Source organism: Odocoileus virginianus, chromosome 2 (genome assembly GCF_023699985.2).
Source record: "Odocoileus virginianus isolate 20LAN1187 ecotype Illinois chromosome 2, Ovbor_1.2, whole genome shotgun sequence".
Classification (NCBI taxonomy): domain Eukaryota; kingdom Metazoa; phylum Chordata; class Mammalia; order Artiodactyla; family Cervidae; genus Odocoileus; species Odocoileus virginianus.
Genome location: NC_069675.1, coordinates 96,603,793 through 96,625,027, shown reverse-complemented (window position 1 = coordinate 96,625,027; position 21,235 = coordinate 96,603,793). Strand labels below are relative to the sequence as shown.

At 57.6% G+C, this 21,235-nt stretch overlaps 2 protein-coding genes across 3 annotated transcripts; one reads left to right on the top strand and one right to left on the bottom strand.

The window, feature by feature from the left end:
- Positions 1 to 756: 756 nt before the first annotated feature.
- Positions 757 to 7,488, bottom strand: LOC110126105 (uncharacterized). The gene is made up of 8 exons (XM_070472849.1): positions 7,470 to 7,488; positions 6,683 to 7,085; positions 6,095 to 6,517; positions 5,001 to 5,050; positions 4,493 to 4,504; positions 4,272 to 4,356; positions 1,500 to 1,589; positions 757 to 987 (listed from the first exon to the last, which is right to left on the bottom strand). Exons 1-8 carry the CDS (start codon positions 7,486 to 7,488, stop codon positions 930 to 932), a joined length of 1,140 nt encoding a protein of 379 aa, XP_070328950.1. The 3' UTR covers positions 757 to 929.
- FAM78A (family with sequence similarity 78 member A) lies at positions 5,569 to 20,994 on the top strand. 2 transcript variants are annotated; one of them, XM_070454774.1, is made up of 3 exons: positions 5,569 to 6,158; positions 6,774 to 7,818; positions 17,960 to 20,994. In XM_070454774.1, exons 2-3 carry the CDS (start codon positions 7,496 to 7,498, stop codon positions 18,486 to 18,488), a joined length of 852 nt encoding a protein of 283 aa, XP_070310875.1. In that variant the 5' UTR covers positions 5,569 to 6,158; positions 6,774 to 7,495; the 3' UTR covers positions 18,489 to 20,994. The 2 variants fall into 2 exon arrangements, with proteins under 2 accessions (XP_070310875.1, XP_070310882.1); XM_070454781.1 differs by lacking the exons at positions 5,569 to 6,158; positions 6,774 to 7,818 and adding an exon at positions 12,264 to 13,081.
- Positions 20,995 to 21,235: the final 241 nt, after the last annotated feature.

Genomic DNA, 21,235 nt, shown 5'->3' with positions numbered 1-21,235 from the left:
AGACACCTGCGAAGGCGTTTGTTGCTCCGAACTGCGGCTCCGATGGCGAAGCCGGGGATGCAGACTGGCCCTTGCGCGCCAGGCTGGGAGAAGCAAGCCCTCCCCGACCCTTTCTGCTGTCCATCCCACTGGCTCATTAACGATCCTCTCCAGCCCCAAATAACATCCAGCACGCACACATGCACAGACATGCACACTCACACACGCCCCTACGGCCCACCCACTCATACCCAAATGTTCTCCCCCCCTACACTGTCACACACACATCCACACATCTGCACACAAACTCTCACCCACAGACACACGGGCTCACATCCATCCCCACAGACACGCATGAACGCACACCATCAGGCACACTCACACAGACATACACTGGCACAACCAGCAAACTGCCCTCTGCACTCACAAACACTCTCACATATATTGTCATACAAGGCACACACCTCCATACACAATATACACACAATCTCATCTACACCCACACCACTTGTGGTCACTCACACGACTACACACCTCATACATGCACCCACTTGGACACACAACGTGTACACAACTGTCACATATACCCTCACACATACAAACTCACACTGTCACACTCATTTACACACACAGTCACCCACACACTCTAACTGCCTCATACAAGGATGGAACATGCATCCTTCACCCTCCCCTCCCCAAGCTCACTACTGGACACACACATCAAAGCAAATTACTCATACACATCTTAATTTATAGCAGTCAATACTTACTCATGACTCTTTCGAGTATGAATTTGTACCATTTATTATTCATGTTAATACCTCTATTCATCATTCTTGGCATCTCTGGGACCCACGGGGATGTGAGTGCTGAGGGGAGCAGGTCTGTTGTCTGTCTAGGGCCTGCCTGTGTTCCCCAGTGTCTTCTGAGCCCCCAGCGCAGGTGTCTGGTCAATATGGGGGAGGGAATGCAGGGGCCTGAGATGGTGGGGAGGCCAGCTGATCAGACCTAGAAGAAATGTGTGCCTGAGCCTTTGGCTGGAAAGATTTGCAGACACCCCAGGCACCTGATTTTATGCAGGACCCCATGACACGCCTTTGCCCCTGCAGAGAGAGTGAGGTTATCACAAACCTGGGGGCCAGGAGGCCCGGCTTCTAGTCCCAGAGCCCTCCCTGCGTGACCTTGTGGGGCCTGTGTCTCCCTCTGTAGGGGAGGCGAGCTCAGAGCCTGCTCTGAGACCCTGGCTGTGCCGGCTTGGCCAGTCCCAGCCCACTCCCTGCAGAGGTAAGATGTCTCAGTCACGCCAGGTGGGCCCTGTAGCCTCCTCACCTCTTGACATGTCCCCCTCCAGCCACCTGCCCGGCCCACCAACCCTGCCTGCCCGTCTCCCAGATGGACGTTTCAAGTCTCGTCATTGGCTTCCTGTCTGGTCCTGAACAGTTAAGGATAGAACCCTGTCTCCCAGGGCAACAGAATTCCAGCACTTAACATTTTCATCTGTAGAACAAGGGCTTTCCCACCTGTGAAATGCCTTTCTGGTCTCATGATGACTGCACTCTTGAGACTGAGAGCTCTTGGAGGACCAGCTGTGGCCGTGCAGATGGTGACTGCTGCCATGAAATTAAAAGACACTTGCTCCTTGGAAGGAAATCTATGACAAACCTAGACAGCGTATTCAAAAGTAGAGACATCACTTTGCCAACCAAGTCTGTATAGTCAAAGCTATGGTTTTTCCAGTAGCCATGTATGGGTGTGAGAGTTGGACCATCAAGAAGGCTGAGTGCTGAAGAACTGATGCTTTCAAACTGTGGTGTGTAGAAGACTCTTGAGAGTCCCTTGGACTGCAAGGAGATCCAACCAGTCAATCCTAAAGGAAGTCAACCCTGAATATTCATTGGAAAGATTGATGCTAAAGCTGAAGCTCCAATACTTTGGCTACCTGATGTGAAGAGCCGACTCATTGGAAAAGACCCTGATGCTGGGAAAGATTGAAGGCAGGAGGAGAAGGGGACAACAGAGGATGAGAAGGTTGGATGGCATCACTGACTCAATGGACGTGAGTTTGAGCAAACTCTGGGAGATAGTGGAGGACAGGGGAGGCTGGTGTGCTGCAGTCCATGGGGTCACAAAGAGTCTGATGACTTAGCAGCTGGACAACTGCAGGGAATGCTGGTGAGAATGCCTGCTACATCGAATCCACCAGCCTCCAGGTCTCAGAGCTGGGTGGGCAGGTTCCATCCCCTCCTCCTCCTTCATCAGGCCTCAGTATCCTCATATGTGGAACGGGCTGGTGATGGGACCGGCTGGCGGGGTTGTCATGGAGAGCCATGAAGCTGATGCATGCAGAGACCCTGGCTACAGTGATGTTCAGTGAGGAGATCCTGCATCCAGTTCTTTCTGCGGACCTGGGAGGGCTCTGGACTCATTGGTGCTGTGTGTTAAAACCCAGCTCAGGGAGTTCCCTGGTGGTTCAGAGGCTAGGACTCCGAGGTCCCCAGAGCCCAGGTTTGATCCCTGGTCAGGGAACTGGATCCCACATGCCGCAACTGAGGATCCTGAGAGCCGCAACTGTGACCTGGCACCGTCAATGAATGTGTGTGTGTGTGTGTGTGTGTGTGTGTATTTATATATATAAACCCAGCTGGGTGCGGTCAGGTTGTTTCTCCCTCTGGTTTGCTGTGTGATTTGGGGTTTTCACGACCTCTCTGGGCCAACGTGCTGCGAACTGAGGAACCTTGCCCTCTCACCATCGGCACTTGGAGCTCCCAAGTTGCCACCTTGGGGAGTTCACCACCCCCGAGAGGGGGATGGGGTTGTGCCTCCTGACCTCTGCTCTTTCCCCTTCACTGGTGACATCAACGCAGCAGAGTCTGGGAGACTGAGGTCTGAGGGGGGCATGTGAGCATCCCCGTGGTGCTAGGCACATCACAAGCAGATGACCCCTTCCTCTTTTCTGCAGACGCCAGCTTTTCAGTCTCGTGTGGAGGCCTCATGGGCCCTCACATATGCTGAGACAGCCGTGGGTCTGTGCACAACACCCACAGACTCCAGAAAACGCTGAGCAGGAAGCAGGGCTGCGCAGAGAGGCAGGAGCGCTGGAGGGCGCGAGAGCTAGGGAAGCCGCCAGGCCTCAGAGGGCCCGTGGGGAGCCGGGGCAGGGGAGGCAGGTGTGGGCTGGCCCTTTCAGACCCTCCATCGCTCAAGGTGGGCCCCGGGGGTGCCCGTCCTTAGCTCAGAGCCTGGGGAGAAGGCCCCCAGACACTGCCTGCACTCCTCCTCTGCAGAACTGGCCCTTGAACTAGCCCGAGACAAAATACTGCCTAGGAGGTGGCATGGCAGAGGAGGCATCTTTGGGGCTGAGGGTCAGGTGTTTTCTATTTTTCGCTCACCCCTCGGGCACCCGAGTACTCTTCTGGTGGGACTTACCAGACACAGGGTTTTCTAGTGTCACTTCCACCCGGGCTCAGAGGGGGCTGGCCCCCAGGCAAGGGGGGCATGCCTAGAGGCGGAGATAAGTGGGCTTTGAACTTGGCCAGATCTAGGTGGGCATGCAGATTCTGGAAAACCTGACCTATGGGTCTCTCTGTCCAGCCCACCTCCTGGGGCTGAGGAGGTCAGAAGAGACAATATCTGCTCAGTGGTGTGGTGGGCTTCCCAGGTGACGCTAGTGGTAAAGAACCCACCTGCCAATGCAGGAGACATAAGAGATGTGGGTTCAATCCCTGGATTGGGACAAGCCCCTGGAGAAGCAAACGGCAACCCACTCCAGTATTCTTGCCAGAAGAATTCCATGGACAGAGGAGCCTGGCAGGCTACAGTCTAGAGGGTCGCAAAGAGTTGGACACGACTGAAGTGACTTAGCACGCACGCATATGGACACGTGGTGCACACCTTATCATCATCATCATCATCATCATGAACCCAGGCCAACCAAGCCCAGAACTGCAGGGTGTAATGTCACTTCTAAGAGGCATCAAGGACACTCGACTCTTGGAAATCATCTCCGGGGGCGTGGCTGCTTAGGAGGCACTTTAGGGTTCTGACTTCTGTTCTTTCACGTCGGATGAGCAAGAAGTGCAGGCTTCCCCTGTGGCTCAGTGGTAAAGAATCCGCCTGCAAAGCAGGAGACCCAGGTTCTTTCCCTGGGTTGGGAAGATCCCCTGGATAAAGGGACTGGCTATCCACTCCAGTATTCTAGGCACTGGAGCTGATGTTGTGGGCAGATGAGATGGACACCCCCAAAGTTAATGTCTTATCTATATATAAAGTGAACAGAGTAATAATTCACCCACCAGCTGAAGTGGGTGAAGGCTGAGATGCATCCAAGAAGGGCAGGATGTTTGGTGGAGGCCACGGGTTCATGGCAGGGAGAAGACGCTGTGGGTTGAGGCCAGGAAAAGCTTCTTCCCGGAAGTGGAAATTTACACGGGGTTCCTCCCTCCTGGCAGTAGGCAGATCCCGAAGGCCACCACACCTTGGTCTCAGTCAGCAGGACCAGGAATAAACCACTTACTAGCTGACCTGCCTGGAAAGGGATGACTCCTCATTAGGCTCAGGGCCCGTGGCAGTCATCAGGGCAAGGGCAGGGGTGCAGCTGGGCACGATGCAGTGGCCACCTCGACTGGACACTTCCTGCCTGTGGCCCGAGCTGGTTGCTGGTATGAGATGGATCATTTGGCTGGCTGATCACCCCTCAAAGAGGAGACCTCAGAGTGCTGGGAACCCTCCGCTCCTCCAAATCCTGCCCTCACTGGCCGTCAGGATGCTCTGCCCTGCGCCTGGTGGTGGGCAGAGTCATGGGAGAAGGGCATGGCTCTAGTGAGGCTACCAGGTTTTCTGATGTCACAAACAGCCTGGCCTTTCCCCCTTTCCCTGGTGGCGTTTCCAAGGTGGGGGTTAGTGGGGGTGGGTCCTGGTTTGAGATGTTTAGAGAGGTTAACAGCGATCCCCCCTGTCGAGGGTCAAACCCCTCTAGGACCTCTTCTGCACGTAGACCTCCTGGTCTCAGCCGGGACACCCACCTGGGTGGGACTGGCGGGCAGGTCTTGGAAATCTCCCAGCTTTGGATTCCCTGTGAAATACACACGATAAGCTTCTCATGGCGGCTCTGGCTGATGGTAAATGAAATGACTAGGCTTGTCCAGTGTTGATCACAGTCGGTGCCCAACAGGCCCTGACCACCTGTCGGGGTGCCTAGAAGCCCGGCACAGAGAGCAAGCAGCACAGAGAGCTTTACCCCTTCTCCCCCCACCCCCAACCTCCCAGCCCTGGAGCCCTCCCCCAGAGTCCTGCACTGTCTCTAACCAGCCAGGCCAGGGCGACGTCCACCTCCCACCCCTCCGCCTGCCCTGATCGGGGGAAAGCCCGCCGAGTTCAAAGGGCAAGAGGAGCAGCCCACCTGGACCGGAGACAGAAGTCGGACTACACTACCCAGAATTCCCGGAGCTAGCCAAAAAGGAAATGTCGTTTCTGCAAGGAGAGGCTCGGCTCCCCCAGCAGCTGCAGAGACAGCGAGGGAGCGAGAGGGGGGCGAGGGGTGGGGGGGGAGAGGATCACCAGGGGGGAGGCGGGCTGTGTGCGGGGAGCGAGGGTGGAGAGCGGGGCGGGCGGCGAGGAGGAGGCGGCGCCCGCTCGCCCGCCCGCCACCGCCGCCGCCGCCTGAGGACCTGCACCCCCTGCGGGGCCAGCGAGCGGGCGGCGGTCCCTGCGTGCGCTGCGCTCCCGGCCGGCGGCTGCGGGCGGACGCGGGGCCAGGCCGGCGCAGGGGCTGAGTTTCTGCAAAGTTTGACCTGGTTGCCTTTCCGATGCTGCAGCAGAGCGAGGCAGCGCGGGGCGCGCCAGGCGGCTGCGGCGCGGCGGCGGGGCTGAGCGGCGGCAGCACGCTCACGATGATCATAAAATAAAGCCGGCGAGCGGGGTGGGGGCGAGAGAGCTCCGAGCCTCACCCCTCCGCCCCCGGCCACCCCCGACCCCCGACCCCCGACCCCCACCCGCCGGGCAGCCCCGAGCTAGGAGGACTTGGGGGCCGGGGGGGCGTCCACGCCGGCCCCCAAACCCCTGCAGAGCTAAAGGACACTTCCCCGAGAAAGGGGGTGGGGGCGCCCCTAGGACGTACCCTTGGTGGGGTCGGGGCTTCCGGAGGGCGGCAGCCCGGGCACGCGGAGCGGCCCGAGGGGCAGGTGAGTCTGCGGCGCCGCCCGGGTGGGGGCGTGCGCGCCAAAGTTCCCCGGCGGCGGCGAGCGCGCCGGACGCGCGGGGATCGGGGGGCCACTCGGGGCTGGCTAGAGGGGCATAAAAGCGGCGGGGCAGGGACACTGCGCCCTTCGGGAGCCCGGGAAACCCTGGCTCGGGAAGGGGCGTGCGTCCGACCTGCCCAGCCTGCAGGGTGGCCCTGCGCCCCTCGTGGGGGGGGAGGGCCCGGAGGGAGTCTGACCGGGAAGGGGCGCCGGCGGCGAGGAGGTGGGGGCAGTGCCAGGATCCAAAAGTCCACGAGGCCCACTGCAGTGCCAGGTGGTGGCCTCCCCCTCCCCGACCCCGCCTCCGGGCCGCGAGGTGTCAGCGGAGATGTCACGGGCGGCGATTATTCGCTGGTGCGCGCGGTCTTGCGGCCGCCACTGACGGGGCGGGCGGGTGTTGGGGGGTGGCCACGGCCTCCGGGGAGACCGCCCAGAGGTGCGCGGTCAGCTCCGCAGCCCGCACTCACGCGTCGCCGCCCCGCGCGTCCCCCGCAGCAAAGTTCGGCTCAACTTTGAGGCGGGCCTTGACGCCCTGTCCCTTCCACTCCTCCCCCCCAGGTCCTCGGCGGCCGCGGCGAACCAGGCGGCGGCCCGAGCGCAGCCCCGGGGGCCCCCGCACGGCGACGGCGGCGGCGGCGGGCGGCGACAGCGACAGCGGCGAGGGGACGCGGCGCGCCCGCGAGTGGGCGCCGACAGGGACCCCGCGGGCGGCCCGCCACGGGCGCTCGCCCTCCTGGAAGCTCCAGAGGGCCCCCGGACCTCGGCCGACTGAACAGAAACTCCTCTCCCATTGATTCGACCCGACCGGGCGAGCGGCCGGGTGCGTGTGCCCGAGCGCGTGCGGAAGGCAGAAGGGCAGGAAGTCGGTCTCTGGTAGCCAGGGTGGCGACACCGCGCAGGGGACGCAGCCTTCCTTATTTATGTGTCTGCCGGCATTTGCCTTCTTCGCCCGAAGACTTCAGGGAGCGTCTCGGAGTTGCGTTCCCCGCGTGTGAGGCACAGGAAGGGCTGGATGTCTGAACAACATGCTTATCCATTAACCTCCAAACTTTCCTTTTTTTAACCCAAAGAATATCGGTGATTTTTGTTCACTGCTCGCAGAAGAGAAAACCCGGGGCCCTTGAAATGCAGCAAAATCCTTATTTATAAAGTGGCCCCGCGGTAGTGATACGCGAACCCCCCGGACTCAGTGAATCTTCTATCCTATGGATATCGGTCTTGGGATTTGAGATTGAAGAGCTGTAGTGTCTGCACTGGGTCCCGCGGCCTCCATCCTGTCAATGCCCAGCTTCCCCTGGGACTGCTGGTCTTCCCTGGAGATCAGAGCGGTCCTGTGTGCCATGGGCTGCATTCAGAGCATCGGAGGCAAAGCCAGAGTCTTCCGGGAAGGCATCACGGTGATCGATGTGAAGGCCTCTATTGACCCCGTCCCCACCAGCATCGATGAGTCCTCCAGCGTGGTGCTCCGCTACCGGACACCCCACTTCCGTGCCTCTGCCCAGGTGGTCATGCCGCCCATCCCCAAGAAGGAGACCTGGATAGTCGGCTGGATTCAGGCATGCAGCCACATGGAGTTCTACAACCAGTATGGGGAGCAGGGCATGTGAGTACTGCTTAAGAGCAAGCTTCGGGGAGGGGGCCGCTTGGGGGGGGAAGGGAGAGGTGGGGGGCTAGAGAGGGGTCTCTCCAGGGCCAGAGGGAAGCATGAGGCAGACGTGGAAGTGCTCTCAGTCGGGGTCATGGCTCTAGGACCTTCCCTTCCGCTGTCCCTGGCCTCTTCCCCTAGGGTTCCCATCTCCCTCCCCACAAGATGCCCAGGAAGCAGAGGGACACTCCACTGGGAGCCTCTTTGGCAAAGCAGGCGTGCTGTCCCGGGTCACTGGAGGGGCTGGGGCTTGGCCCGGCTCAGGCCTCCGCCAGCCCACGTGGTCATGGTGGGCACTCAGGGAAGGAGAGACGAGCCTCCACAGCCTCCAGCCTTAAGGTGCAGGGCTCTGTGTTGGGCCTGATCTTGTCCCCCAGCATTTTCGGAGGCACATCAAGACCTTGGGGGGGGGGGGGCGTGCTTTCTCTGTTCAGGACGGAGTTTTGTTGCAGAGGGTTTTAGAAACGCGGTTTGCATTGCAGTGCAGTGTTTCTCTCCGGGGCAGAAGGCCACTTTCTGTGAACCTCCATCGTCAGTGTACAGAAGGCTCCAGGTGGCCCCTAAGAGCTGAGAGGAGCCCACGGGCCTCTTCTCTCCAGCCCGTTCTGTAGAATGTCCCCAGGATAATGTAGCGCTCAGTGTGGCCCCCTGGGATCCTGGCAGGTGCCCTGATCTTGGAGATGGTCACCCTGAGTGTGCAAAGAGCAGCGGTAGACAGAGAGGGAAGTGGCTTAACCTGAAGGGCTGCCTAAGACAGGGTGAGGACAGAGCCGTTTCTGAGCACGAGGAGGCTTCTGAGGGCACCAGACCGCCCCCCAGCTAGACCCCTGGGAGTGGCCATGGATGCTCACCCACAGCCTCTTGAGATCCACCCCTGCAACACACCTCCCCCGTCCTGTAGCAGACTTGCCCTCTGATTTGAAACTGATTTAAGAACCCCCCATGGATGGGGAGGGGACACCAAATCTTGTGGCTTCTCCAGCTGTGACTCTGATGTTACAAGGGCAACAGGAGAATCATGGAAAAACTGAAAACTAGGTGTGACCATGGCCACCCCGAGAGGCACGTGGGCCATATCTGGACACTCGTCTGCTCCCCGCTGTCTGCCTGACATCTATGCTGCAGGCCTGACTCTCCAAGTGGTTATTAAACCAGGAGGGGTTGTGGGGGTGGGAGCTGGCTTTCCATCCCAAGAAGGGAAACATGCTTCTTAGTTACTTGGTGTGGACCTTCCCTTAGAAGCCTTAAGCCCAAAGTATTCTCAGGCTTTGCAAGGCATTTAGGACAAATGGCAAGACACAAAGGTTTTTCTAGGCTTTTAGGCTAAGCTTGTTTTCTTCCCGAGAAAGAATAGGGAAGTCAGAGGGTCCTTCTGAACTTGGAAAGTTCCGTCCTCCTGTGAGCGCCAGGAAGAGGAAAGTTGGGGAGAGTTGAAGGGACTGAGTTTTGCAGAGATGGACGTGCTGTGTTGGGGGGGGGGGGGCAGACCTGGCCCAGAGCCTCGGTTTCCCCACCCGTGAGTCTTCAAGGCCTTGGGCTACCTGCGGTGGCTCCAGGTCCGTTTGGACACTGCGGCCGGAGGCAGGCCTGCATCGGGAGACCCGAGCTGACCTTTGTCTGTGCCAGTCCTTGGTTCCTGGTTAGAGGAACCGAGTGCACACCTAGACTGCAGTCAAGCGGACTGGGCACCAGTCCAGGCTCTGTCCCTTTCCAGGGTGTGACCTTAGCCACCCTGACCCTCGGTTTCTTCGTCTGCAGATCGGGGCCACTCATAGGCCTTGCAGTGTGGGCTTATTGAATTACGGGACATGACATTGGTCAAGCTGTTGGCCCTGCGCCAAGCCCACAGTAAATACTGCAGGTGACTTGTCTTTAACGCTGTTGTTACTGTGATGATCCTTTTGTCAGATGGGGAGTGGGTGATGGGACCTGTAAAAAGAATCGTGGCTGAATTCAGACAGATGTAAATTACTCCTCGTGCTGAATTTTCTCCCTGGCCCAGGTCTTCCTCTTTCACACAGAGCGCATTCCCTGACTTAAGAATTTAACAGTTAACACTATAAGTCACGCATGATTTGAGTTTTCAAGTGGTTGAAGGCTGTTTTCTTTGTTCTGTATGTGTTTCCTTTTGTTCTCTCCCCTTCTTGGAACATGCCTCAACGTAGGGACCCCTGTGTCCCACGGACCTCCTTCTCCAGGGTCCACTGAGGTCCCGGTGGAGATGGGACCAGCCCCAGAGAAAGAGCAGAGTTGGAGGCTTCCTGGAGGGGCAGGAGGGACTGGCCATTAATGAGTTCAGTCTCTGGGGTCAGGATGACCCCAGTGCTGGCTCTGGGGCCTCGGCAAGTTGCCTCTTGGAGGTTAGGTTTTGCCATCTGTGGATGGGGAGTTAGAGTGCCCGTGGGTTGCTGGGAGGATTCGAGGAGAGGACAGCTGTAGGTGACTGCCCTGTGGCTGAAATGCACAGTTGGAAACTGCTTGATTATTAATCAACAAAACTGTATTAAGGAACCGAATTACCAAGTAGCATGGTTCCTCTGGCCAGTGGGGAGGCTCTGGTCTCCAGAAAAAGCCTGGACAGCTGTGCCTGCTTGAGTGCCAATGGAAGCATTTTTTTTCTTTCTTTTTTTTTTTTGCTATGCAGCATGTGGGATCTTCGTTCCCCAACCAGGGATTGAACCCACGTCCCTTGTATTGGAAGCTCAGAGTCTTAACCACTGGACTGCCAGGGAGGTCCCAGATGGGAGCATTTTGACGGGATGGAAAGACTCTTCCCATCTTCCCTATCCCCAAACCTCCTGTGATAATGAGGCTTCTTCACTTTTCTAAGCCCCGTGATGGGAAGGAAAATCAGGGGTGGTGAGAGGTGGGGTGACCAGTGGCCTCAGGCTGCCTGGAGCTGCCCCTTAACTTTGCTGGGTTGGGGGCTGTGCTGTGCTTTGCAGGATATTGAGCAGCGTCCCTAGTCTCTTCACTCAATGCCACCCTCCCCCCGTCCTAACAGCCAAAAATGTCCCCAGACACTTCCCAATGTCCCCAGGAGAGGTGAAAAGTCACCCCGATTGAGAACTGCTGGGCTAGACCCAGGCAATTTGAAGCCTTAAAATGAAGCCCCCTTGGGCTTTAAAGGCCTTGGGGAGGGGCCGGCCAGGTGGCAAAGGTTAGGTTAGGGTTTCTGTTCTTGTATTAAAAATATTAATTCCAAATACTTAACCAAAACCCGTAATACCCCTAAACATTATCCCTGCTTGAAATTAATCTCTAATCCAGGAGGAGAACCCTTTTGAATGACATTGTGGGTTGGAAATATTTGCAGTGGAACAATGCCACACACCAAACCCCAGTAATGCCCTGGCTTAAAGATGAGAGCTAGAAAATGGTGAGTTTCTTGTGCCAGCTTGAGAGGATTCTATATCATTCGGGGTTCAGCCCACATTGCTTTAAAAGCTACCCCCCCCCCAAAAAAAAAACTGTTGGAGACGCCTGCCTCCACAGCCCCGTCCTCCGCAATCCTCAGCTGCCACCTGTCAGCTGGCACAATCTTCCAAGTGACAAGTCCCAATTTCTCCCCTGTGTGTGGGACGCCTCACGTTGTCCCTAATTTGCCCTCCTGCTGGAGCCCCCAGGGAATCTGGCCCATGGCCAAAGTCAAAGTCGAGGCTGGCTCTGGCTCCAGGTTTTGCCAAAGGGCAGGCTTGGGGTGAGGGGAGGAGAACAGCTCAAGAGAAGGCGGTCTCTCTGGATTGACAGTGCCACCTGCCCATGCCCTTGTCCAGCAGGGCGTGGCCTCCCCAGCTCCACCACCCACAGGTGTGGCAAGCTTGGGCCAGGTTCCCAACCTTTATGAGCCTCACTGTTCCCATCTGTGAAATGGGGTTGTTGAGGGACTAAATGAGCTGGTACCTGACGAGGACTCGGCACAGTGCCTGCGTATACAAAACGCTGGTTGCATAGTTGCTCTCCCTACCATAACTAGCAATCATTCATCATCAATTACACAGTGCCCGGCAAGGAATCAGTACAAATTGCGGTGCTCTTCTTTCATACCCGCCTAGAGCATGGGAATCTCTGGCAAGAGACCTCTCAGGGATTTTGCAGTCGGACCTGGGATGACATGAGCTGTCACAGGATGATGAGGCCAGCGGGAGAGGCTGGGCTGGGGCGGAGGGGCCTCTGCCCGGCTCCCCGGTCTCTCTCTGGTCTCCCAAGGACTCCAAGAGGTCCTCACTGACGCTGAGGCCGGGGCTGCTGAGACCCGAGGCCACTTGACCGAGGAGGCTTGCTCTGCTTCAGCGGGTCTGGGGTGGGGTCAGGAGGCACGGCCTGGTGACCACGTGGCCTCTTCTTGCAGCCCAGGCCTGCCCCGGGGGCCGGTACTTCCTCTCTGTGCCCGGAAGGCGGCCTCCCCCCGTCTGCGGGCCGTGGTGGAGGCCGGAGAGTGAAGTCCTTGTTTCCAGGCTTTGGGGTGGGAGGAAGTTGGGGGCGGGAGTACTGCCCGCCCCGAAAGTACTGCCCCTGGACCTACCCCCGCCTGGCGATCATGCCCACCCTCACCTTCTGAGGGCGGAAAACAGAAGCTGGCGTCTCCCGGGCCGTGCAGGAAGGCACCAGCTGCCGCCATGATCGGGGAGTTGCAAATGAAACGGGGAGATGCTTTTTTTCCCCCCGCTGATAGGATCTGGGTTAAAAATGGAAAGGGTCAGTAATGCCTGGTGTGAGGGGTACAATGTGGGCAGCTTCTGGAAGATGAGCTTTCAGAATTCCAAGTACATGGGACCTTCAACTCTGGCACTGTGTTGGGTTGGCCAAAAAGTTCATTTGGGTTTTTTGTGTTGCGGAAAGGCCTGAACGAACTTTTTGGCTAACCCAGTAGTTCTGGCGTCTGTCTTAACAGAAACTGAGCCCTGGCCTGGTGCCTGGCGGGTAGTAAGCGCATAAAAAAGTCTACTGAACAGATGAATCAATGAATACATGAATGGAAGGAGCGGGGCAGAAAGAACATGTGTGGGGGCAGAAACTCCGGCCCCAGCCATCGTGGCAAAGAGCCACAAACGCCCCCAGTGTCCTGTCTCCAGGGCAGAGGATGGCGAGGCTGCTACATAGGATGAGGAGGGGCTCGAATCAAGATTCTGTGTCATGCGAGCATCACTAAAAACTCCACTGTATACTGGGTGTGTGCTGGGAGAAAGCTTCAGAAGGATGTTTACCAGAGTGGGATGTGGTGAGTACCCTTGGCGAGGGAGGGGGCGGCCCGGAAGGCAGGACTCTCGTTTCTCACTTTAGGTACTTCTCTATGGCTTGCTTTTTTAAAGCAAAACAAAAACACAGCTTTTATAACTGAAAGCTAAAACAGGTGCTGTTGGGCCCTTTCCGCCACGTGGCAGGCCCGGGGACTGTGGCCTGGGCAAACAGGGAGGGGTGAGGTGGGAGGAAACAGCGGTCACAGGGGCGTCACACCTCTGGCCTCTGGGCACCTCTGGTTTCCTTCCCTCTCTACCCACAGGCCTTTGAGCAGAGCCAGCTTCGGGCTGGTGGCGGGGCCTGGGGCCATAGGGTGACCCTCCCCAGCCTCTGTGAGCACCCTTTGGCACAGCCTCAACCCCTTCTCTGGCCTGCAGGGAAGGCCTTTTGTAACCCCTTCAGACTCACTCCCCATCCGTCATACTGCTCAGAGCGTTTGTGTGTGTGTGTGTGTGTGTGTGTGTGTGTGTGTGTGTGTGCAGGCACGCACCTGGGGGCCCTCAACTTAGCCTGCATCTGACTTTCAGGGCTGTGGGGAGGGGGATCACGGCAGATTTAACGGGGTTGGAGGAAGGAAGCGTGCCATCCGATTTGTGTTTTTAAAGATCGCTTGTGCTTCAGGGAGGAGAGCTTGGCAGATGGCAGGAGGAGACCTGGGAGAGGTGAAGGGTCGTGGCCAGGGAGGGGGTGCGGGGGGCAGTCTGGAGGTGAGAATGGGGAGTCAGGGATGGATTCGAGCGTCCAGAGGGTGCAGGGCCCCTGACATTGCTGATGACTGGGTCCCCACGGTGGCATGGCTAGCACCCATGGCAGGTCCCTGCAGACGTGTTAAGTGGCTTTTGGATGGCACTGCAGAAGGAACAGGGGTTGAGGGGAACTCGGGAGTCTGGCTCAGATGTGCTGCCAGCGGGCCGCAGAAAGCATCTGCGGTCCAGCTTGAAGCCTGGACTTGCCTGCTGTCCTCTGCTTTCCCACACCTCCAGGATGAGGGTGGGAGAGAGACGGGAAGCGGGCCAGTTTCCTGGGCGTGGCCATAGCGAGGTCCTGTGCCCTGAAGGGCCCCCGGCCTGGTGCCAGGCCACTGTCACCACATGGCAGTTCTTAACTTTTGAACAACTTTTTCACTTCGCACTGGTCCCACACTTCCTGTGGCCACTGTCACCCTGAAGACCAGTGTAGGCTGGTGAGCAAAGGGGGGAGGAAACGGGGGAGACCATGTCCCCTACTCCCCTGAGGGAGGCCTGATAGGACCTGCCCTGGGGTCTGGACAGGAGGCGTTGGGGCAGAGATGGGCGGTTGCTCGTGTTCACAAATCCCCCTCCTCCACCTAGATCTGGTGGTGGCTGGGCATCTGTGTGGACCTGAGAGCCTTGCCCAGACCTTTCTGTGACATCTGTAGCTGTACTGTCCTCACCTTGCAAACCAGAAGGCTCAGGGTGTGCAGGGAGCAGAAAACTGAGTGTCTGCCTTGAAGCCCGAGGTCCCTGCAGAACAAACAGGAAGCCTTCGAGGCAGGAACTGTATGAAATTATTCCTTTCAGAGCCCAGATAATCTGGAAACATAAATGAGGTCAGGAGGCCTCAGGTCACATCAGGGCTGGCAAATCCATTAGTGTGAGAGGCACGCCTCCCTCAGATGTTCTCCGGGAGTCTGCATGTTTTGCTGTTTATCGCATACCAGGTGGTATGTGTCGACAGGCTTAATCATCACAGAAACCTTGAAGAAGGTGGGTGTGATTACCACAGTGGACCGGCTTGGAGCTGACATCTGTGACTTGACCAAAGCTGGTAGCCAGGGAGATACTGGCTCCAGGCTGGCCCACATCCCTCAGCTGCTGTGCCCTTATCCACGCCCTCTCGTACCACCTCGACTCGGAGACTGGACCGAGGGGACCAGAGCTAGCTCTGCTGGCCTGCGATGATGTGAAAACAGACGCCCTTGGCCCTGGTTCTGAGTAATGCGCCACGTGAGACACGGCTGTCTGCTTGCTCACGGGGACCGTCACCCGTCTGTGACTGAGCCAGCGCCTAGGCATTTGGGGGGGCTGGTAGGGGAAAGGGAACCTGAAGCTTTGGGGTCAGAGGCTGAGACAGAGAGAGGGGGGCTATGTGGGTACCAAGCCTCACTCCTCCAAACAAGCCAGCTCTTAGAAGTGAAACGGGGCCTTTGGCGAGATGGCTTTCTGCCTTTAAAAAAAAAAAAGCAATTTTTAAGAGTGAAACACCGTGAGAAGGTAGAGTGGGTACCTTCCAGGAGGCTGGATACAGGTGGGACACGGGCTTCTGGTAAATTCAGGACAGGACCCTGACCCCCTTCTCTGGTCCATGATGGCCATCCCCTTGGGACAGCTGAATCTCCCAGTTCACAACTGTGACCTCTTCGCTTGGAGTCTGATGAGCTCAGGGCCCCAGGCTGGAAACAGCCTACGAGACAGGTGTTACGCTAATTTGTGACCTTTTTAATGATATAAACAGAAAAATTAGAAAAATCACATTCCTAATTACCCTCTAGTAGTGACCACATTTACTAACTGCTAACATTAAATGATGCATCTCAGGAATGCATTTTTAATTATGATTAAGTTATACATGGGCTTCCCTGGTGGGTCAGTGGTAAAGAATCTGCCCGCCAAAGCAGGAGACGCAGCTTTGATCCCTGTGGGAAGATCCCCTGGAAGAGGAAATGAGAACCCACTCCAGTCCTCTTGCCTGGAAATTCCCATGGACGGAGGAGCCTGGCGGGCTGCAGTCCTTGGGGTCACAAAGAATCAGACATGACTGAATGACTAAACAACAACAAGAAAGATATACGTAAAATTTATCATCTTAACTGTTTTTAAGTTCAGTGCTGTTAAAAACATCCACACTGTTGTGCATCTATTTCCAGAAAGTTTTTATCTTCCCCAACTGAGATTGCACCCATGGGACCCTGGCTGCCCATGCCCTTCCCCCAGCCCTCGGCAACCACATCCTGCTTTCTGTCTCTGCATTTGAGTCCTCGAGGGACCTCACATATATGGATTCATACAGTGTTTGTCCTTTTGTGTCTGACTTATTTCACTTTGCATAATATCTTCAGGGTTCCTCCATGTTGTAGCACATGTCGGAATTTCCTTTTTAAGGGTGAATAATATTCCATTGTAATGGACTGACCACTTTATCCATTCTCCAGTGATGGACACTTGGGTTTGTTTTCACACTTTGGCTATTGTGAACAGTGCTGCCATGAATAAAAATGCATTTTGTAATATATATTCTGGAGAGAACTGCTGGTGTACACAGGTGTGCAGAATTCTGGGGGCAAAGCGTCCTGAGTTTTGGTGTGGCAGGTGCCCAGGTCTCTCTGCTCAGCTGAATCACCTGGGGAAAAAGACCCCTACCCTCAGCTTCCCTTCCTTTATCTGCCTAGTGGGGTGGAGGTGACTGTTGATGAGTCTCTAAGGGGCGGGTTCCCCGGGTGCTGCTGTCCAACCCCACATGTCCTCAGAGTGACTTGGGACAGGCCAGTGTCCTCTTCTGTCTGAGAGCCATTATTATAGCAATAGCCATGGTGACAGCAGACCTAGCAGACACCAGCCACTGGCCTTTGTCCTGTGCCCTGCCCTGGGCTGGCATGTTCCTGCCTGAATCCTTCCATGAGCCCAGGTGGGACAAGGTGATGAGTCTGGGGCCCAGGGGGTGCAGGGACTTTGCTCAGGGTGTCACACCAGTGAGAGGGTGGCTGAGACTTTGAGCAAGGCTGTTAGGTTTCCTGAGTCCAAACTCCACAGACAGCCTAGCTGCCTTCTTCCACCCCAGGAAGACTGAGCCCCTGAAAGCAAGACGGGCTGACCAAGTGCTGCTGGTACTCAGCTGGGCCTAAAGCTGCAAGTGCAGGTTCCCTGGCAGCTGCAGCAAGGCCAGGAGGCATTGATTGTATAGCTGGCCTGGAGCCAGGGACTGAGTATGGTGTTTTGAGATGGGCTGGTTAGGTTTTCTTGGTTCTGGTGCCGACTGGGCGGGAGCAACTCAGGCTGTACTGTGCTTCCTCTTCTAGGCGGGCGTGAGCAGAAAGAAAGGGGTACTACCCATGATGCTGGCCGTGCTGGGCGGCGGGCCAGGGAGCCCAGACCCACACGGGTGGAGGAGATGTGGAGGGGAGGGGACAGTCTGAGCAAGGGCTCCGGGCACTGGTTCCTGTGCCTCTGGCCCGGGTGCTAACGCCGAAGCTCAGACAGCGCAGGCATTTGACCTAGGTCAGGTGCTGGTCAATGGAGGGACTGGAATCACTCTTAGATGTGTTGACCTCATGGCCACTGGGCCCTGAAGCTTCCTGTCAGCCCGTAACGCAAGAGAAAGAAACTCTCTGCCCCCTGCGCTGCCATGCAGTGTGCCCTGATGTGCTGTGTGTCCAGGAGAGTCCCTCGACCCCCAGCCTCTCGTGGTCAGCAGCCTCTGCCCTCACAGAAATCCCAGGGCTGCAGGTGGCTGTTCCACCAGCCACCGGGACCCGGGGTGGGGGGCACAGCACACATCAGGGCTCCCCATTACTGTGCGCTGCCCCCAGGCCCTCCCTGGGACACATGCCCCTGCCAGGGGCAGCCAGGGGCAGCCAGGGCTTCCCAAAGTCCAGCCCCATCTAGAGTGGTTTCCAAGGGAAGACCAATCTGAGATGATGCAAGAGAACAGGATGTGGCTTTTGAGGGGTGGTGGGGTGCCAGGTCTAGGGGAGCCCCGATTCCCTGACCTGATGCTGGGTTGTCTGTTTCCTATCGGCCCTCCCCCCTGCCCCAGAGGTGAGCCCCCAGGACAAAGGGATGCAGACCAGCCTGCTGGCTGACTGGCTGGCTGGTGATGTAAACTGCCTTCCCATCCTCAGGTCCAGCTGGGAGCTCCCGGACCTCCAGGAAGGCAAGATCGAGGCCATCAGCGACTCGGATGGGGTGAACTACCCGTGGTATGGTAACACGACAGAGACCTGCACCATCGTGGGCCCCACCAAGAGAAACTCCAAGTTCATCATCAGCATGAACGATAACTTCTACCCCAGCGTCACGTGGGCCGTGCCCATCAGCGAGAACAACGTGGCCAAACTGACCAACATCTACCGGGACCAGAGCTTCATCACGTGGCTGGTAGCCACCAACACCTCGACCAACGACATGATCATCCTGCAGACCCTGCACTGGCGCATGCAGCTGAGCATCGAGGTGAACCCCACCCGGCCCCTGGGCCAGCGCGCCCGGCTCCGGGAGCCCATCGCCCAGGACCAGCCCAAAATCCTGAGCAAGAACGAGCCCATCCCACCCAGCGCCCTGATCAAGCCCAATGCCAACGATGCTCAGGTCCTCATGTGGCGGCCCAAGTTCGGGCAGCCGCTGGTGGTGATCCCGCCCAAGCACCGGTAGTGGCCGGGGGGCGGCTGGGGGGCGACACCTGGATGAGGACACCGCTCAAGCGACCCCCCACACGGACTCTGCGGTCATTCAGCGAAATACAACCTTTCTACCTTCTCAGGCGGGGTGGATCTCACTGTGCGAACGCCCCTGGGATGGCCCCACCCCGCCCCGCCCCGCCCTTCTGGAACCTGCTTTCCTCGGGGAGGGGGGAGACCCAGGCGGGACCGACCCCCTACGTGCACCCTCAGTGTCACCCTGGGTCTCCTTTCCTCTCCTCGCAAGATCATTTGTTTGCAACAGACGCCCTGAAACAACTGCTTTTTCTGTTCCTTTTTTTTTCTTTTTTTTTTAAAAAACGCCTCTTCACGAGGTTCAGGGTCTGAGGAGGAGCTGGTGATGAACCTGGTGGGTGCAGCGGGCCCCTCCAGGGGAAAGACACCCCCCCCCCCCTGTCCTCCGTCTTGCGGCCTTATGTAGACTTGCTTTGCCAAACTTTTGCCTTAAGCTGATTTTAAAGGAAAAAAAAAAAAAACCCCGGAACAAAGAAAGCAGGATCTCTTTTCTATTGGACTTTGTATCTTCTGCCAGAGGCAAGGGAGGAGGGGATGGGGAAAGAGAGAGATGCCCCAAAGCCCCTCCTCCTGGGTATTGCCCAGGTGGTCGGGGGTACCAAGGTAGATCTAAAACCAGCTGCTCATTCTTTCGTTTTAGCTGAGCTGAAACCACAGACAGATTCTGCCCCCGAAGTCCCTTCTCTCTGCCCCAGGTAGAACCCCATCCCCGACACCCTGCCTGCAGAGGGGCTCTGAGCTCGGGCCCACGGTCCCGCGTCCCACCTCTCTCCACTGCAGCCAGAACTTGCCTTGGGTGGGTCTGGGAGGAGAGAGCGTGGGTCCTGTGAGTTGCAGGTTAGAACCCGAGGAATTTCCAGCATCTTGGTCCTTGGATGGGTCCGTTGGCACATCTCAGCTTTTCTCTTTCCATCCACACTGGTCCCCGACACCTGGAGGGGGCCAGCCACCCTCCCCAGCTGTAGTTCAGAGGTAAGAGGGCCTGCACCTCCTTGCAGCATCTTCTCAGGGGACGCCCCTCCCAGATACTCTGGGTGGGGGGATGCTGCAGACAGGCTCCAGAAGGCAGACCCACGCTGCCTGTCCTCACAGAAGGGAACGAGGGCCCCCCTCGCTGGGGGATAGTAGTGGGCCTGGGCCCTCTGGAGCCCCAGGACTTGGTCCTGAGCGACGCCAAGCTTTTTTTTTTTTTCCAGCAACTTCTGCTGCTTGCAGGAGCTGAGGGGACACCCAGCTGAAGCCCCCTTCCTCCAAGCTTGCTAGACTCACAGCGACATCACCTGGGTCCCTCATTCTAACCAATCATAGTCAAGCACAGAAAACTGTCAGATGAGGGAAATCAGGCATTTCTGCTACAGATGAGCCACTTGGAGGAGCCCCAGTGACTGTGGGAGGGCGTGGGTCACTGAGTCCTCATTCTGCTCCTTTATCCGTGGGATACTGCATTTATTCAAGGGGTGCTTTACTGTCCAGCCATCTCCCGAGCCCGCTCCTGATGGGAGGCGGGCAGCTCTCCTGGAACCACTGGATGGGGGAGAACTTGGCGTGGCCGGCGGCCCACCTGGTGCTCGGGGACCCCTGTCAGGCCCCGGGGTTGGGGGGGATTGGGGGGAAATGGCCAGCTTCCCTGGGGTGTGTTTGGAGGGATGTCTGCCACCCAGAGAGGCCACAGCCTCCGGCGAGGGGGATGGGGTCCCAGGTCCCCTGCTCTGGGGACAAGCTGTGGAGGGGCTGGGGTGGCGAAGTCCAGCTTCCATGGACGGGACCTGGCCTCTAGGCGGCGAGGCCCTTCTCTGCACTCAGGTCTTTCTTGCACTAAAAGGAGAGAGGGCTCTGGGCGAGGGGTCAGGAACCAGACTGCTGCTTCTGGGCTGGGCCATCGCTGGGGTGTTCTGACGGGGGGAGGGGTGGTCCTGAGCTGTTCGGGGGCAGCGTCTCCCAAGCCCACTCCCCCAGAGAGGGAGGAGGGCCCTCTTGGAGGCCATCGCTGCTCCAGCTGCCTCCACCCTACCTCCATGCCTACCGCATGCCTGGGCCCCCAGTCAGCTTGCTGCCTGGCTTATCCTCCCATCCTCTACCCCTCTCCCCTTTCTCTCTACCCCTCCCGGCCTTTCTAAAGACAGGGCTGGGATGACCCCGGGGAGGCCGGAGGTGCGGCTAAGGATGCTCGACTTAGCCTGGGTCTGGTCCCTCAGCCTCTCGGGTCAGGAACACAGACCCAGGCTTCTCACCTGGGCTCCCCCCATCCCTCCAGTGTCCCCACTCCCCGGCGTGGACACACTCCTTCAGCAATAAGGACCGTCCGCAGTCGTGGAGAGTACTGTGAAAGCAAACCAGTGCACTTACCAGGAGGCACAAGACTCTTGAAAAAAAAAAATGTACCGTGAACCTTTTTAAAACAACAGCAACAAATACAAAGAGAAATAAAATGCAATTTTAAAGTAGGCCTGGCTAGGATCTGGATGTTTCTGAAGTGGTGGCTTCATTGGCAAGGGGGCAGGGTGGTGGTGATGGCTTTGTATTTCTAACCTAGGGGGTGAATGTATTTGGGGGTGGGTATATGGCTGGAGTCTGGGGGTTCTGGTGCTAAGGGCCTGGAACGAGAACCTAGGAGGAGGCGGGTCACTTTGCCGTCCACAGCCCGGGGACCTTGGTTCCCCACCCCCTGGTTTGGGGCAGGAGGCT